We start from the raw sequence: 20,132 nt of genomic DNA on the forward strand, positions 1-20,132 counted from the left end.
GCAGTAATAAACCAGACAAATATAGATACGTGGAGAGGAATAAATCTTGCTATTGGCTTGAGGTAAATGTATACCCAAGAGGGAGAGGAAGCTGCAGCAGCACGTTTACCCAAATCTATATACTTTAACTCGACTAATTCGATTTTCCTTTTCTGGAACAAGTTTTTTCTTTTACTTGCAATTGGAAGGCCGAGATTCCAATGAAAAGATAGAAAACAAGAAAATAAGCTTAGGAGAGCAGCGCCAGTCGGAATTACATTAAAAGAAACCAGGTTTCTTTTAAGGGGAGGAAAACTTGAAGTGAGGGATAAAAAAAGAAAAGCTCGACGATATTTGCAGCGCAAATAAGACTGAGAACTGTAATTAGGTTTGTAAATATCCCTTACCAAGCATTTTTTTTTCCATCACCAAACTTCAGCCTATGTGACGACAGGCGTCTTTTGGCTCCTTTCTACGAGCTTCCAAAAGTAAAGATTGTCTTGACGAACGATATTTCCATGAATTGTGTTACTAATGAATAAAGCTAAAATGTATTTATATCTAAGTACAAGGATTTTGGCGATGGAGTAGGCATCCTTCAGATATTGACGAACAAATGCAATCGGACAGTTTACATAAGCACGGCCAATAAACATAATCGTTGCTTATAGTTGATACAATATCGAGAACAAGCATCCGCTCGTCCTTGTATTCATCTACAACCGAGTGATAATCTAATAATCGCTCGTCTTACGTATAAAGAGAAAAGCTCGACACACTTGTCAACGCGTTAGACGCTACGGTGACCTCCTTTATCTCCGCCACGAGAGTAATTAAAAGGGAGACTATCTTATTTCATTAGAAATGCAACTGCGCCAAGGTGCGAGGCGATTAATTACAAAGGGTGCGCGAGAACGAGGATACATATTGCTTTGATTTTCTCATTTTTCGCTGCGTAAAAAGGTTCTTTAGTGGCGAAACTTTATACCACCTTTGCGGGGAATTCATTGTATTCTTCGTATAGGATTTTTATTTTCCGTAAGTGTGCGTTTCCTTCGGGTCAAACCCTTGCCCATTTAATTATACATACTCTGCGCTGTAATCAAGGACGGTAAGGCACCGGAATCCAGAAACTCAATAATATTCATAAATTGAAAAATTGCTGCGTCACGAATGAAAGGCAATAGAAACCAAGTAGCTATCATTACAAAGAATAACAGGTAGATGTTTTGCGACGTGAGTATCATTGCACAGTACTGAAAATGAAAGCTGCCAATCAGAGAAGATATCAAAGCACTGCGTTGACAGTCTAAAAAATTGCCAGTTAACTTTCAATCGCTTGATAGCATCCAATAGCTTTTTCTCAAAACACTAGAAAACGTTGAATGAAAAACAGAAACTGGCCAGTCACGTAGATCCCCTCAATCAAAGCGCATCTTTAAGAAAAATCATAGCTAAAGTAGGTCGCTTGCACCTTCTCTCAGCGGAGTGTCGCGCCCGTGCTCGATTGAAAGGAAGCGGAGAGACAAGAGGAATTGTATCTCATCACTTGAAAAGAAGAAGAAAAAACAATTCGAGCGACTCTCTCTTTTTGATTGTGTCTCCTCGCTGGCTCGTTAATTATCACGGCAGATTGAATCGTCAAACTCCTGTCTATTTTCTCTTATGCATTAAATATGTATCTTTTCTTCTCTCTCAAGCTCGAATATCGTTCGAAAATATGTGTCTATGTGTGTGCGAGCACGCTTGTGGGATATAAGATGAGAAAAAGAATGATCTGTAATTGCAATCCGGGCGTTCCGTTAGATGTGTAGTGATGGACTTGAAAAATTTAAATGACAAAGCATCTGCAATTGACCTGTCGATAACTACATTGGCTTTTGTAACGTGACTCTTCTTCTTTATTTCAACGTTCATAAGCGTAACCGAATCCTGTTAAGGTAATTGTTTAAAGTGTGCAGTTAACCAACCCTATGTATACACGTCGGAGGAGGAGGCAAGTGTCCTATTGACACGTCTCTCAAGTGGCAGATGATTAATTATCTCTTCTGCGCTCGCGAGGATCGATATGCCACTCTGTGCGAAGATTGTTTGTCACACAGATGCTCTCTTCATCATGCGCTTGTGTAAAAAGTTAGTACAGGGCCATGTGTTACAGAAAAATAAACTTGGGTTATTTATACGTTGGAGTATGTACATAAATTGTTTGAATTTCATGTCTTAATTTTATGTACGATACGTCATTTTAACAGCTAATCGTCCTGTCAAGTTTGTAGCAATTCGGAGCACAAAAAAGTATAAAACTTTATCATGCGAATCTGGCAAGTATTTTCGGAAAAGAAAGTGTAGGAAAAACTCCAATCTCTATGAAAGAAGGAAAATACGAGATCGAATGGGTTTAATGGCTTGGACGACTAATTGGCGCTTCCTGGTTGCATCAAATCCGTAAAGCGCACCTCACCCGAGCGCTCTCTCAATTAAAGTTGTAAGAGTTTATCATCGTCAGGCCTAATTAAAAAGTAGGAAACGAGAAGCTTCCGTTCCGTTCTGGAAAATCCAACGTCGCCGGCGCCGCCGACGCCGTCGACGCCGTCGTCTTCGGTTTCGGTGTTGCTATAACGAAGCTATAAGTTGCTATGCGAACGAAGAAGCATCATTTCAAGCCCCGTTGAACGCTAATTGAAAAAAACATTTTGGATTCGTCTTTTTCTCTTCTTCTTGAAAAGGTGTCTAGTGTTTATGATTGCTCGGTCGTTGTGCAGAGTAGGCAACTTTATTGTGGACTCATCGCCTGTTATTAATTCGTTTGACGCGTAATTGACGGTACACGCACGTAATTATGGCTACTAATTTGGTAGAAATTACACGCAAAACATTGATTTTCGTACCATAAAAATCGCACTATAGCAGGCGCTAATAATCTGATCAACAAAGCACCATATTTGTTCGTCTTTCTCCACATAAAAAAATGACATTATTCTATTACGAGTTTATCTACCTGAAACTTACTTCTGTCACTTGTCGATTCGCAAACGAAAGAAAAAGAAAAAGGCGAAAAAAGGACGTGATTTTCCGCTTTAGCCACTAATCTTGCTGCCTCCCACGTCGAGGGTTAAGAGACAGACAAGGCTCTCTCTCTCTCTCTTTCTCTTTCTCTTTCTCTGGCGGCAATCCTCTTTCGTAGCGAATAATGAAGTCGTTCCATCGCACGTGGCTCTGTCTCTCTGGCGCGATGGCAGATCTTAATCGCAGAAGTTGTCACTTTCGTAAGCCATCCGCAAGGTTAAAGGAGAAATTAGTCGGCGGCAAACTTTCGCGCGTGCGTAGGCGCGCCTCGTCGTATTGTCCTTCCTTGGCGCACTTCAGTAAATTTTACTAAAAAGAAAAGTAAAAACTAGCCAGTGCGACGCTCATTGGTCTTGATAATTTTCTACACGAGCTCCCCTAGTGTTGTGGCCAACTAATGAAATTTTGCTTGCACTTCGAACTTAAATTCTCCACCGTGCGAGAAGAATATTTTTTTCAAAGGCTTTATTCGCAAAACCATTGATAGAAATTAATGGCAAGGCATAGAAATAATTACTCTGCAAATGTAGTGAGCAAGAGAAAAAAATATGTTTTTTCGTGACTGTTTATTGGTCCTGACCAACAAACTATGGTCCAAAATATGGTTTTACATACCAGTTAAAAATTTTGAGTCAACTTAATTATTTTCTGGATAGTTCGAAATTTAAGTGTATGTAAAAAATCGAGAAGAAACTAGTATATTTCGTTTTATTTAATTTTAAAGCAAAGATAAACTTCTATTGCTACATAATTCACATGTATAAGAGTGATAATTTTTATTTAATTACAAACTTCATTGAATATGCAATTTCATAAAAGATTAAACTGTGAATTTCTACATAAGTATATTGTGCCACCTCTATCTTTACAAGCCTTGCCCTAAATCATATGTGAAAGATTATCTGAAAAACATATTACTTTGAAAAATATGTAAGTAAGAGAAAAAGAGCTTGAGCTACGCGTACATATTTTCACTTTTCTAAAGCTCACCTCGTAAAATCTAATTTTTTGCCGAGAACGCGCGCGAAGAGCTACGAGAAAAAAGAAATTCGCGCGTACATGTGTCATGAAAATCAGACCTGAACCGACTTTAACTTTTTTTTTTTCTTTGGGAGCGCACGCGCCACTGACGACAATTATCGACAGAGAATAGAGAGAAGGAGAGGGGAGACATGCAAACACGTCGGACACGCGTCAGAAATTGTGGGAGGTTGAGTGTATCGACAGAAAGGAGTGGCACGCTAAGAGAAATTTATTCTTTTTTTTCTTTTGTTCAAGGAAATGGTCATGAAAATAAAGCATGCGCTATTAAAATAAATGCTTTTCTTTTACTTGTTTCGTTCAATTTTTACAACAGCAACTGAGGCATTATATTTCAGAACACTTTCCTAATTTCATACTTGCAAAATTAAATTCAGTTAATTTAAAAAATTGAAGCTGAAGTAAACTTTGTCAAAAACAGTTAACAATAATATGCAACTACCTATATATTACCACTCTATGTTGCATGAAATTTTTCAAATTTCATACTTGTAAAATTAAATTTATTGTACCTATATTCATCAATCACAACAACCGGAAATACATCACGAAAATCGAACGAGAGCTTTAGTATCTCTGTTAACCATCGCAACTAAAAAAATGTTTGCAAGCCATGAAAATCCGAGCACTCGGTGGAAATGAACACTCTAAACAAAAAAAGAGAACTGATATGTCCAGCTGAGCGAAAAATATGTATCGCGTGTCGCCAAGTAATTCCCGATATTATCCGTAGTATGCGCATAGTTTGTCGAACCGTTAACGTATAAGAGTAGAACACGTGTACTATGGGAGAATGAACGAGACGAATTACCAAAAATGACGCTCTATTCTCGCGACTATGAAAAGAAGCAGCCGCTCCAGCAGCAGCAACAGCCTCCACGGAAACAGAAATTACAATTGCTCACCTGCAGCCGGAGGAATAGCAGGAGCAGCTGCATCGCGATGAACAGCCCGTGTCGATCGTCGCATTTCCTCCTCCACCTCTTCCTGTCGTAGCTGTGGTAAACGACGTTCTCGCAGAGCCTTCATTCTTTTATAGTTTTCTATGCAAATATACTATAGTGTAGAGGCAAAATGGAGAAAGCGAGCGAAGACTTTTATTATCCATCGACATTTGCCTTCCGCTTATTAGACGCATGACTCTTGAGAGTTGCAGTAGGGCTATTTATAGTTTCACTGCGACTTTATCTTTAACGGCATAGAGAAAATTTGAGTGGATCCATCTAGTTGCAAAAAGTGAAATTTTATTTGTGAAATACGATTCTCTTGGTACTTGCAGATTCAGTCAAATTAAATTTTATTAAAATTGCAAAAAGTAAAGTTCACGGTAACAACATATTTTTCATATATTGAAAAAACATATTCTCGTTCAGTAGTAAAAGATTTTTAATTTAATTTTACCATAGTATGAGTTTTTAAATTAATTAAAATTGTTTAATTGAAAAGCACGTATAAAATTCTCACAGAAGGCGCGTTTTATTGCAATCAACAATTTTTTGTTAAATACGAGTCAGCTTGCAAAATATAAATAAGTGAACAAATACTGAATCAATAACAATGATTTGACTATAACAATTGATGAAAACTACAATTGTTGCCCAAACACAATTTTTCTGTTATTCGATTTTTCCACGCCAGTGCTTCCAATTATTTTGAAAAGCTTTTGAAAATTATATTTAAAAAAGTTACCGTTCTTTTAGATCGTTATAACATTTTGACTTATGACGTTGAATTTTTATGAAATGGGAGTACGAAACAATTTGAAAAAAGGACAACCTTTCTTTGATAAAAAAGTTTGTTTCGTAATCTAAAAAAAAATTGAGTTATCAAATTAAAAGCTTTCACGCCAACGCCCAAATAAACCGGCAAATTTTCGTTACACGCCAAAAATAAATAAATAAAATCATAGAAACGTAACTTGCAATTCAGCACATGTACGTGGGAGACACAGTACAAAGTGGTGAAAGTTCTCTACGCGGGTAGGACGGAAGCGCATCGCGTAAAGCATCGGTTCTCCTCGGATTCCTTGCGTACAGTGCATGACGCGAGCAAAAGGAAATAAAACAACAAGGAGGCACTCGATATGAAAAGTATACATAAGCCAGCTCCAGTGAACACGTTAATAACATATGCTGCACTTTTCTCTTCCGCGATTCTCTCGTTCTCTGGATGGCAAAATCGCGGTCCATTGTTCAGGACACGATGATAATTCGATTAGGAAGCTATGCATGTTTCTTTCTGTTTCTCTTTGACCTTTCTTTCAAGTGTCTTCTATTTTTATCTTGTCGTTGTATATACACGAAAAAGTCACTCGTGAATTTCATTTCGCATTTGCCGCGACGATGTACGCTTCGGAATGTAGAAAAAAGTGCAGGCACATTCTATTTTTAGCGGTAAAATAAAAATAGAAATTGTTAGCAATTTTTAACACTTTAAGCAGTGGTAATTGAAGAAGAAATAAGTATCTATATTATTTTTCACATCAATTTTTATGCATGGTGTTCTGTCTTTGTAATTTACTTTTAAAAATGAATGACAAGTTTTTACGAAAGAACTTGCGCAAGAAATTGCACATAACTTGTACAAGAAATACCATAAGAACTTGTATAAGTTCTTACGAACGATCAGGCGGGAGTTTGTTGAGTTGGGAAGTGAACATATGTAAACATAAGTTCTTTCACAAGAACTTGCACAAGAACTTGTTAACAATTTAATTGAAAAATCTATTATTATTGTTAATTCGATTTGATTAATTATTTTCAACTCGCTGGTATACGAGGTTAGAGAAACAATATTTTCTCAATTATAAAATTACGAGACATTACATCCGAGACTGTTCGATTGGACTCTACAGTAAAGATCCAACAGTACTCCTTGGGCGTTTAACTGTACGATGTTATGCAGCCAACTAATTGTAAGTAAGAGTTTAAGAATTTTAACTTTAATAAGTCTTTTTCTAAAAGTTTACTTAGATTTAGATATATATGACAACTCAAACGCGTGGAAAAATATGCTGAGTAATAAAAAGCGACCAACCATATTTTTAAAAGGTTTAGCTTAAATAATTTGAATATCTCAAGCTTTGGTAATGAGAGCATTTGACGTTTCATTATGCTCAGGTTAAACTCGTGGACAGAAGCTGGAAAGGCTGAAAACCTCCTGACCCACGTGGGGAGGAAAAAATGGGCGAATGTATGTTTCTTTTCTAAATTTATAAAGAATGTTATAAAGAATCCAATAATTGAATCCTTATAGCATTTTTTTCAATATAGATATAGATGGGTTCTACTGTCTGTATTATTCAAATTTATTACAATATTTTCCTAATGTTTCCAATCCTGTAGTTTAGAAACTAAGTATAAGGTCCTTACTTACTTCTTTTATATGGAAAAAGCAAGCTATCTACAGACAAGTTCCTAAACATATTATAAAAGAAATACTTGTTATTATTCGGTTGAGGAACTTGCCTCTAGATAGCTTGCTTATTCCATTGAAATAACAAGTGACGGCCTCTTATTTCAATTACTTGATTATTTATAAACTTCAAAATAATTATTTGAAAAAAGAAAGAAACATACGCTCGCCCACTTTGTACTCTGTACGTGGTCCAAGAGGTTTTTTCGGTCTTTCTAGCTTCTGTCTATGAGTTTCAGCTGAGCATAATGAAACGTCAAATGTGTCCTTATTACTAAAGCCATTAGCAGTCCAAATTACTGTAACCAAATCTCTTAAAAATATGGTTAGTCGGTTTTTATTATCCCGTATTTTTTCCACACGTCTGAGTCGACATATACGTCTTAACCTAGATAAACCTTTAGAAAAAAAAATTATATAAGAAATTGAATGATTAAATTAATTCATTAATTTTTATACGTACCTGATTTCCATCATTTACTTTATCATATATCTTTCCTTCTGAAGTGAAATTAATTTTTACTAAAAATAGTTTAACATAGTATTAATATGTTTAAATACCGTAACCCTTAAGCACATTTAATAGTTACGTAATAAAGCAAGGTACCTGGAGGAAGACTATATTTTATCTTTTAAGGATGCCTTCATGGCTCATGAATACTGCTTTTGGCAAAGATTTTAGTGTGTCATCACGTCTGTTATTCTAATTATCAAAGGTATAATCGTTTTCACTATCGATATTATAAGAATATTTGAGCGTCCCTATATTAACGCTAAATTACATTGTTAAAAGTATAAAAGGTGAAGAGTAAGGATAATCGTTTGCAGAAGCCTTTGCCGTGTATGCAGACGATAATTAATCTCCACGCGATATCTTCCCACTAGGCATTTAATTAAGAAATTCAAATTTCTCGAGATTCGCTCGCGCATACTTCACTCTCTCGCGAGTTGCTCGAGTTATTTGATTGCGTGTCGTAACTAATTTTCTACCGCAATGTAGGTTAAATCCACAAGGGTACATTGCAGAAAACATTGTTTCCTCATGCACATGCACACGTAAACCAGGTGTAGGTAAAACAAAGTACTCGCTCTTAGATTATTTACACACTCTATATTTAGTTCTATTTTGACACTTATTTCATCACTGTTTAACGAGTTGTACATGATCTTTGAGAGGTTTTGCGAACTTTTATTTTAAATCTTCTGTACAGATTATTACATTTTTCGAAGTATTTTTTAAGTACTCGATGAATCATTGAAAAATCATTAATCGAAAAACCAAATTTATAAATATATTTACAATCTACTATTTTACTTATGGATGGTACAATGAAACATCAAAGTCACAAGAACATATTCTTTGAATACAGTTTATTATTTTAAATTAAGTTACATTCACATGTTTCAACTGACTAATTTTTTTCCAATGTTAATAGCCTCAAATTTTTATGAAATCTAGATTATTAATGACATAAATTTGACAAAATCGTTGAAAATAGCTTGATTATATTAAATTATACATAGATATAAACTTTTATTCTACACAAATTTAATGCAATATAAAATTCCATATACAATTGAGTCGCAAATCTTGACATAAATGAATTGTGCTACTTCTATCTTCACAAGCGTCATACTAAAACCTTATCTCTCAGGAAACTTAATAATTCAAGTGAAACCACTCGGAATTTCACAACTTATTGCAGTAATAGACAATAGATTCGCATTTACAGACAACACCAAACAAAATCAAGGCGAACGTCGACGCCTTTCCAGGCAAAAGTATCAGACATACTCTGAAGTCAAGCCGTTTTAGAGTTCCGGCGTAAGGCACGCGCGCAATCGCTTTTGATGGATCGCTGGATGGGCGAATTGCGCGCGGCAAAGCCACACGCCTCCTGAATCCTGATTTGCACCGTAACAGCAGCTCAGAGCGAAAGAAAAAAAAGATTCCATTTTTTACGCGTGGCTTTTCACCAGCTCACAATTTTTATTGTGATATTCGACGATATGCCGGCTTTGTCGTCGGTTTTACTGTTTACGGTTCTAGTTCTGCGGAACATTAAAAAGTTTTATTGAATTATTGTTTATTACTAATTTTGATATTTTTCGTCAATTGTTTGTTGAAAGATTGGATTATTACTAAAGTTTATCTATTAATTTTAATGGTATACTGAATTTGATTGCGACTAATTGGTAAATTCGAATAATTACGAGAAATTTGATGTCAATTATTGATGGCAATCTTAATAAGCCGTATAAATGTATAATTCCAGCCGTATTTCTATTACGCGAAGCGAATATTTAATATGGAAACACCTACTAATTTACATTCTAAAAGCTACTTCCTCAATTAAATCGCTATTAGCGCTCTCTTCTTCAAATAAACGTGTTCGATATGAATTTTCGCTATAATTCTGCGATGAGATATGTTCTTGTTTTATTGGGAAATTCTCTCATCATATTAATGCTTGGAATCCATTTAAAAATAAATATCTTATTAATTTGCACAATCGACACTGTATCAGAGTAGAATTGACTGACGATTTCATTTTGAATCGGAAGAGTTTAATACCACTCCAATGGCACATTAAAGCGATCGAAATGTGAACATATATTGTTCGATTCAGTAGGATAAATATATCTAATGAAGAAGGACGGAAAATCCGATCAAGAACGTGTTTACTCTCCATAATCTAAACCCACGCTATCTCTCTCTCTCTCTCTCTCTCTCTCTCTCTCTCTCTCTCTCTCTCTCTCCTCGCTCACTCAGTATCATTTCTCCTCCGAGCGGTAAGTGCACACACGCGTACAGCGATTCGGCTTTATGCGACGGAGCGACGCGAATACGTGACTTCTAACCCCTGAAGCGCATTTCTACGCTGCAAAATGCTCCACTCTGCGAGCTGCGGCTATAACTAGCGAAATTGCAACTCGGATTTTTGCAATTTCTTTTCTTTTCATGGGCGTTTCCTTGTAAATGTTTTGTCAGAGACAAAAGATTGCAACGGATGGTAATGTATGCAAAATAAATTATTATTAAGTATAAGTATTTGTTAATTAAATAGCAAAATTGTGCTAGATGAGAGAATGACATTATTTTAAGAGTATAGTTTGTGAGGGTTTCCTCTGCGTAATAAAAAATGTTCCATGTCCTTCCCTCCATTATTAACAATGATTCGATATTAACAATGCCTACAGACGAATATCAATTTTTTTAATGAAAAATTGTACCTAAAACGACTGTTTAAATTTCACAACGAAGCTTACAAAATCAATAATACAACGAAATCGTAAAATCGAACGTGCAACTTGCAATGTATTTGAATGGCAATTCAAATAATATCAGCCATCATGAATTAATCTCACTGAAATAATTAACAAAAATAATTTCTAATTGCACAATTATATAGCAACGTCAAAAACTATCGATTTTTATGAAACTCTGACATTGTAATATATCGCCAAATGACAACTTTTAAAAGCATGTTAATTTCAGAAGAAAAGCGAAGGTGAATTGCTCTCTACAAAGAAAATCATACACTCGACTATATACGTCCACTAAGTAGCTTAAGTGAAGAGGATGTCAAAGCTTTCAGGAAGGATTTTTGACGAGATTACTTATTCTTTTGCACTCGACCGACCACCTAGTTAATATAATGAACGTTCGCTCCCGTTCAACAAAAGTAATAAGAATTCTTGCGCACGGTAATTAACTGCATTTAATTAGCATGTGATGCTGTGAGTTGCTCCTTGACTAAATTTAATAAAACGAGAAAATAAAAGAGAAGCTTTTCACATTTTGAATTAATAACTGTTAAAAGGTATACTGTATTGCAATCAGAAGTTAGGGTTTTCGCTTCTAAAAACTAGGTTTAGTAGTCCGAGAAGTTCATAGATACTCCTAATAGGTAACGCTATCTAAAGTTATCGCGAAACCTCACATAAAATTGTAGCAAAGGCTTATACTTATTTCCTTTTTCAACTCTCATATATTCGAAATTTATCTCCATAATATTATACAATCCCAAGCTTGACATGGAAATGCCATGCGAACTTGCTGATTACATGAATTCTCAACGACGATATAATTCCAAATTGAGTTCCATTCCCTTGCGAATAATCACATTAAAAATAAATTTATGGAATAAACAAAGAAAAATCGAGAGAATGCCACGATGCATAAAATCGAACAATCGAGATAATAATTCGAACTTGACGGAACGAATTTGCATAATCATGATCAACTTGATTTTCCAATACTCGAAGAGGAACAAAAGAGATATTCTATCACTAATCAATATCTATTCTCTACACAGTATTTCTCTCGATCAATCTGTAGCCGGTAAATAAAGTAGCGCAAATCGTTTGGATTATGTGGGTCGTCGTCACATTCCATGCTTAACAATTAACCGAGGGATAATTGTACGCTTGATTTCCCATGCGTTCCGTTCTCATTCGCCAATCCGAACGAAAAAAGCAACGTCGACGACAATGTTAATTAAAGACTACTTCACTTCGTCGCCTCTGTGACACGTGCGTTCAAGAAAAGACGCGCGGAAATTGAACGAGATCCTGATGCTGGCATTGCAAACTTTATTGATTTCCTAGTAGCTCTTTAATGATAGATTGGCACTGAGTAGTTTCCTTTTCAGACAACTGTTTTCTTTTTCTTTCAGTGGGTTATTCTGAGATGTAGATAGATCGACGATTTTCATTTGTACCGAGTAGACCGAAAGAGAAATTTGTTCAAAGAATAAAACAGGCATGACCATTGCAAACAAAAGATTTTTCAGTTGAGCAACGACAAGTAGTTCACGACCATTAATATTTACACAGAAGTCACCGTCCTCAAAATCACCTGCTCACCCAATTGATCATCGCCGCGAGTAAACAGAATAGAAATTCTCGCTGGAAAAAAACTTGCACTCCAGAACAACAAACACGGCGAAATTGATTTTATTGGCGATTGCCTACATAATGTATAATTAAATTGAGTTTGGCACAGACAGCTATGTGTACTCGAAAGCCGCGTAATGAACTTGACGGGACAGAACTACAGAACTACACGCGAGTTGCAAAAGAAGAAGTAGCCAATGTACATTGAAAATTTGGAATGTTCGATATGGCGTAACGGAAAATCCTAAGCAAGCAAATGTATTTTTAGAAATTATTTTTCAAATTGTTTGAAAGATTGAAGCCAGGTATAACAATGAATGAATAACGAAGCGAGCGAGGGATAATATTGTGGAAGTAAGCTTATTAAAATGCGCGCGGGCGCTAATTCAAGCAGACACAGAGAAAGTCACGTCGCGAGGATTAGGTGCCGGGCCGCGCGCGCGTTTTTTCTATTTATAGAAAAGCTCGCGGGGAAAAGGCGAGCTAGATCGAAAAGTGATAAAGGCGAAAGTTGCCGAGGACAAGAAAAAGAGGCTGCGGCCAAAAGACCATGGCGCGTGCGCGTCGACTCCTTGTCGCTCCGTTTCCTTCATTTTGCTCGTCTGCACAGAGCTTCCCTGGCGTCCGTCTGCGCAGATTTCATCTCGCAGATGTGTCTTAAATTAGCCGCCAAACCTTGCCGGATCATCGCTGTAATGACTATTGAGCGATGTTATATCGAAGTAAGTCATCAATGCAGTCTAACGGAGGATGAAATGCCCGTGACGTTCATTATAAGTTTCATGCACTATAAAAGATTTCCTCTCCGTATGCATTTGCCGTTAAAATTTGCACTTTAACGTTGAGCCATTGTGCGCTAATTAATAATAGCGAAGCTCAATCGAGGACAATTACAGCTTAGGTGCCTCCTGCCCTCTTGTAATTTTATATATCTAATACCCGTCAGTCGTCTAGTCGTGGAACTAATAGCAACTTGACGGCCTGGAATTTTCGAAGCGGCGTCGCTTTTAATTTATATGAAAGGCGCCCGTCGTTTAGTGTCTTGCCGCGTGTATTATTTTATCGGGACTTCATTACTACCTATCCGACGTTCTGTGATGTATTTGCCTTTAACACATGTGCCTCTTCTTTTCCTAGCTAATGATAATGTTTGCGATATGAGTTACGCATTATTTCCGTAAATGTAGTTTGTGCGAACATACAATCTTAAGAGGTGTCGCATTATTGAAATTCATAGATGTCGTTGGAAATTGATTTGAAAAAATCTCGTATTATACCACCGGGATACAGTTATTTTTCATCTCGCGCAAAATCGCATAATCGATCAATTTCTCTCGAGTTTTCTCTCGACACACCACACTTAACGACTTGCCTCGAGCATTCGGTATTCATCATAAATTTTTTTGCCCTCTCGTTCTCGATGTGCAACGCGTGAAAATAATATAAGAACCCGATAATTCCGGGCTCGGGAAGAAAAGCATTGGGATCCTACTCAATTCTTCATACCGCATAGAAATGAAATGTATGATTGCGCGAAAAAAACCACCGCGGTGGTGTGCTCCAGTGAGTCGTGTACATAATAAAAAAAATCATTGAGTAACGACACGCCTCGGTTATATATACCTCAAATACTTGTACGTATTATGCTCGTTCCCATATCTTGTCAGTCTTGAATTGTCTGGAACGACAAAGTTTGTTCGTTTTGGATATAGCTATGACAAAAAGCACTTTTTATCGAATCGGCGTTATCATCGAGATGAAAATTGATGAATGATCAATGCGTAAGCAATATTGCCCACTCCAGGGCGTGCAATAAGCAGATACGAGTATTAATCAATTCCGACAGCGGAAAGTTGCGGAAGAAAGAGAAGATCTGCTCTTGGCACAATTATTAACGGCGCACGGGGTGTGAAGGAAACTACCGGGAATAGCCTTCTGAACGGGCAAACTTTATTAGGCCCTTGACGAAGACTCGATAACCCAAGTTTTTAAATATTCACTGCTCGAGAGACGGGGAAGTAAGCCAATAGCTAGTAGCTGAAATCCAGTTTGGCTGTTTCAACGCAAAATTTCAAACATTGCTCGCAGGAGGGAGGGTAAAAAGGGGAGAAGTAGGCCGATTGGTTGCGTCTAATCGCATTAGCATCGAGTCCAGAGCGCGCGGCGCTAAGCAATACATGCTGATGCATCGCGTGACGGATTCATTCAATTCCCTTGCCTATCATATGTATAGCGTGGCATACTCCCTTTATATGACGTGGGAGCCGTGCACTGTACGCGTAACTGTGAAAGAGTTTACCTTTATCAGCAGTGAAGGACGAAGGTGTAGTTGCGACGACGAGGTGTATGCGCGCGCGCGCGCGCACTGCATTCTCGCTGCTCTACTCGTAGTTTTTACAAAATTACTCGTAATTGAAGGCTCATCCGTTTCGGAGCCATTTTTTCATATCAATTGTGACGGAGCTGATGCTTACACTCCTTGTCAAATTTGCATTGTTCCAACATAGATGAGTTTGTTAAGAAGCATAAGCTTCAGCTTTGCGGTTTCTCTTTGATAGAATATTTTAAATATTCAACATTACAAAAAAATTATATTCGATTTTTATGAAATATACCAAAAATACCAACCCTTAGATTAGAATTTCAAATTACTAAGGACATGAGAAAATAAGGTCTACATTAGTAAGGACAAATTTGTTATAGGAATCGGACTTGAAGTAGCCATCTGCATCAAAATCAAAAAGTTTTTAATTGTATCATTTATATTAAACTTGATGGATAAATAAAAGAACATTCATTCTTTTCTTATGCAAATGAAAGTATAATGGTCAAACTAGGTGTATATGTCATAAGGAAAAGAAACCTCGATATTTTATATATTAAAATAAATATGATGCTTGAATTAATATCTAACATGACAATTGTAATTAAATAATTAATTGAAACGTTAATATTTTCTTTGTTTCCTGAGATGTACAAAAACTAACATCTATTAACATGTTCTCTTACCCTAGATAAATAAATTGGGCGCTCTAAAGAAAACAACTAAAAGCATTTTTCCTGTAATGTAAGCCTAACATTTCGTGATAGCATTTGTTTCCCTTAACAGCACGACAAACGAAATAGGAAAAATCTGACACCCTCCACCAAAGCAAAAGAAAACGAGGAAGAAGCTTTCCCATTTCGAAGAGAGAGAAACGTCCACGCGCGTTGAAAAAAAACAAATAATGCGTGGAATTACACACAGAAGAGATAAATGAAGAGAACGAAATATAGCATTATGTAGAGGCGAGAAAAAGCTCGGAAGGAGGGGGTTGGAAAAGCGAGTTCAAGGTTGCTAATGAGGGAGGCGAAAGAGAGAGAAAGAGCGGAAAAAAATAGCTGTGACCACTGGAGGACGAAATGTGGGTGACGCGAAATTGAAAAACAAATGGTCCCACCCGTTTGGATTAATGCGTCTGAGGCGCTGTCGTTTCTGTGTGTACGGCAGGCATCAATTAATTAACCGCGAGAAGAAATAAAAACACGTTGGTTTTTTCAAGCTGAAACAAGCAAAGAGAGTATAATTAATTTTTCAAAGACGTATCATAATTGTGATCGTGAAACCTGTCGACAAAATTATCAAAAAGCAGCCCTCTGTCCCTTTGCTCTTCAGTCAAGTGCAGTCGCTTCGCTCATCTGGAGCTAGATAAATGAGAAGAGAGAGTGATAAGCGCAACGTTCACAAAGTAAAAAGAATATTTGCATTCGAGTAACTAAGGCAAAGAAAAAAAGAGAAAAAGAAAACGTCGCGACACGCGGAGGAATAAAAAAACAACGCAGAGTAGGAGATTTAAACGTCCGCAAAGAAAAAAAGAGTCTCCAACGGTAGATAACCCAGTGTAACAAAGTGCAACGAAATAAAAAAGAGAGAGAGAGAGAAAGCCACCCTCGTTCGAAGTGACAAAGTGGGTTGCATTATTCGTGCCAGAGCGTCACGCCACTACCACATGAGGATTATGACTGCGGGGGCTTATCGCTGGGACTATGCGGTTTGCATGGTCTCGCGCACATCCTCTGACCTCTATATTCCTGAAAGATTAAACTCCCGTTCTTTATATATACAAGCGTTGCGAGGTAATTAAACGACTTGCGCGTAGGTCGTTAAGCGTAACTTTGTGATGCTCTTTTGGAAAAAGCTGTTTAGAAAGTGCATGATAAACGAAAGAAACAACATCTAACGCAATATATACAAGTTGCACGTCTCAAACGAAACTTGATATCCCATAGCACAATCGAATGACGACAGTGTGTGGGCGAACTGGCACGCGGAGCAAGTTTAACGGGGGTGGTTTCGTATACGACACCGCGCTCCTAAAGTAATAAGTAAATTACGATGGATTTCCTCAGCTGGAGATATGCTCAACACACGCGTGCTTAAATTCGCCTACCCACGTGAAAGTGAGTTCAACGGTGTTGCTTCTTCTTTGAGCTTCCATCTGTGTGCTTTTATACCGCATCACCTTTGACTGGTTACGGCATGATTTATGATTATCAATTTTTGAGATTGGATGGGAAAAGCAGATTCATGATTTTTTCCCTTTTTTTTCTTTTCGGTGTAACGTATATATTTGCTGCCGGGCTAAAAATAAAGTTAGATCTTTCGAATCAGATTAGAAGCTTATTTGTAATCTTGTCGTATAGTATATATTTAGAATGCGTAGTTATATTTGAAAAATAATTTTGTTACATGTGTGTATTGAACTAACCAAACTACATCAAGTAGCATTAATTTTATTAAATAAGTGTTTATCTAAATAGTTAGTAATTATTATTCGTGTTCTCTAATTTTTTTTTATTTTACGATGAGCAGCAGTAGATTAACTAATTAAAATTAAATATAATGTACGTTAATAAGTCATACAACATAACTTCGAATGTAAAATAACCGTTCCACAAATATTCAGAAAGATTAAAGTGCTCAGTATGGAAAAAAAAAATATATTTTTCAGTGTCAAGGAAAATTTATCTATAGATTACTTTTCAAGTAGCCACCTCTATTACAATAGTAAAAATTGTAATTATATCATTTGCGCTAAAATGCAGGAAAAACTCAAGCTAACATTTTCTTTACGCAAATGAAAATTCGACTGCTAAACTAAATTTTTCTATTTAAAATAAATTATCAGCAATGTTTGATGTCAATAAAAAAACAGTGGATCCAAAATTATCACAATATGATTTTCAGAAATATTATTACACAAAACTGCCAACAAGCTCAATCCTCATCCTCAGCACATAAATCCATCGTATAATACCTTAGCATATATATACCATTCTCAATCCAATTCCCAAGTTTTAGCCCTCGAAGATAAGTCCCTCGTTTCGACGATAACGCGATAATCCCGCGCGTATAACAACAAGTTTTCGATCAATCAGCTCTCGACAACGGAAGGGCAGGTCGTCTTGCGTAGGGTTGGATTTTTTCCTTCGCTTCCGGGTATTATGCAGACTTAACAACCCTTTTAGGCAGCTTTTACCAAGTAGTGCGAGGCTGTTTTATCAGTTTTCTTTTTTGATTGATGTAACACATTCTCTTCGCGCTCAAGACATCGTACGTACGATTGTATGTACGGAACTTGGAAGTTTCATTTATGAAGATATACGCATCACTATTGAAAGTAGATTCAAACTGAGAAATGACAGAAATGTTGTTTTACGTAAAATGAGTATCTTTGTTTGAACAAAACTGAAAAATTTTCATTGATTTATTTTCCAGAGTCGTGCATAGAAACCTTATCACTTATATATCACAAAATGCTCTTGCAGTGTAATTTAGTTGCAAGTTAAATTGCATATCACTAATTTATATTTATTGTAAAAATACTATTCTTATTTGCGATCCATATTTTTGAGCGCCCTCTATCGTATAATTATTGGTACACTTATTAATAACGATGAACAAGTAAAAGCAAGAAAAAGAGATGGTGACTTGAGTTTAATAAACACACTTGTAAAGATGAAGCTAAACTATAAGATTTGTAATTACTTATAATCGATTAAACCAACCGAAGATGCAGCATATATTTAAAAAAAACTTACAGCTACTATTTATTTTTACATCAACATTTTTACTCACTCCAGTAACATAAAGAAGTATCTTATCTTATCTACTTCTTTTTAGAATCGGTGATAAAAGCAAGTTCTACAACGCGTATCCCGCCCACAAACGTCAAACAAAAAAGTGCACACATTGCGCAAAATCCGCCAGCAATGCAGGCTTCTGCCCCTCTGAAAAAGACAAATGTACATTCCCGTCGCGTCGCGCATAAGTTGCCCGGGCTCGACTCCAAAAATCAATTACGTCCGAAAAATATACATACACAGCAGTAAATTTTGCACCTTTGCCTGTAGATATTCTTTGTTTTTTCTTTTTTTATCCAAATAACGGAGAAAAATCACGTCAAAGTGATTAGACTTGCCTCTGTTATTTTCAGAGAGAACCTCGTTTTCATTTCGAACAACTTGGAATTATTTTCATTAAGAATCACGTGAATTGTATTGGGTAAAGAGGTACGTTGCAGTTGAAATTGAATAACGGTGAGGAATTCAGTGAGGTAATCTCGTTGCGACCGCAATCATAAATTCACCAATATGAAGAAAAAAGGCATTTCGTATACACACACGTCATTATATGCGAAACTGCTGCCTATACAACTCCTATAAGGACCCGGACCCTATATTTATGCCGCACGCAACGCGAGTTTAAAAGAAACCACTCTCTGACTAAGTAACGTAAATATCCGGTGACGATTTTTTTTTGAAAGAACAAAACGAAATACATTAAACTTTTGCGTGCATAGCTGTTTAATTCGCGGACAATCCTGCGCGCGCATTGCATTATTATACCGAGAGAATTCCATATTCAATGAAATTTAGTGCTTCTCCTTCATGCATCATTCATAAACTAAAGTGGATGTTCGTCAGTCTAGTAAAAAAAATAAACAAACAAAGAAAAGCATGGTGGTTCGCAAATGTCTAATAATTCTCAGCGAGGTACTTTGCGCGCGTAATTGTTTTGGTGCATACATCAGCGTACTTTATAATGCAAAGAGTTTCCAGTGGAGCGCTAATGTCTTTGGTATTATGCGCATGAAAGTTCGGCTTTTTAATCGCTTCTTTAACGTATTCAGTTCTCTTAATTCTTTAAAATTAACGATACGACGTTGAAGCGCGTTGTGAATGAAGCTTTTCAGCAAGTTTACTTTCCGAGTTAGCGCTGGTTATTTGCTTATCCTCGTCGTATAACTTGTTGTCTACGAGTCTTTTCATCTTTTACGTATAAAATATAATGTTGAAAGTCGAATTAATTCGTCTATTCAACTTTAACATTGATAGAACAATTTCAATTCAGAACATTGAATAGTCTAAAACAATTATATTAATTAGTTATAAAGTATACGAACGCACGTGACAAAGGAAAATAAACCTAGCAAAATAATCCGCTTAAGCCCTAAAATCAGAGCTGTTTGCCTTGTAGAATCAAAGCTAAAAGCGCATAAGCACCTCCAGGCATACTCCAGCTTTTGCCCATATGCGCCCCCGAGTGTCTCACGAAAATTGCAGCCAGTGGTATGCTGAGAAGAGAGAACGCCGCGTCACCAGGTAAACCGTACACCAGACTGTTGTAGATAAATAAGAAATTTACTTATAAGCCACCTTTTTCCAAGCCATTTATCGCATGGAAGCCATTA

At 36.6% G+C, this 20,132-nt stretch overlaps 1 protein-coding gene across 1 annotated transcript in view; it reads right to left on the reverse strand.

Annotated features, from left to right (window-relative positions):
• The window catches only part of LOC131669349 (serine proteinase stubble-like), a 71,303-nt gene extending 66,124 nt beyond the window's left edge, over positions 1-5,179 (reverse strand). The window contains exon 1 of the mRNA XM_058944166.1: positions 4,992-5,179. Within this exon, the coding sequence (XP_058800149.1) occupies positions 4,992-5,115 (124 nt within the window). The 5' untranslated portion in view covers positions 5,116-5,179. The remainder of the gene's footprint in view (positions 1-4,991) is intronic.
• Positions 5,180-20,132: the final 14,953 nt, after the last annotated feature.

This window comes from Phymastichus coffea, unplaced genomic scaffold (genome assembly GCF_024137745.1).
Source record: "Phymastichus coffea isolate CEN01 unplaced genomic scaffold, Cenicafe_Pcof_1.1 PCOF00092, whole genome shotgun sequence".
In the NCBI taxonomy this organism is placed as follows: Eukaryota; Metazoa; Arthropoda; class Insecta; order Hymenoptera; family Eulophidae; genus Phymastichus; species Phymastichus coffea.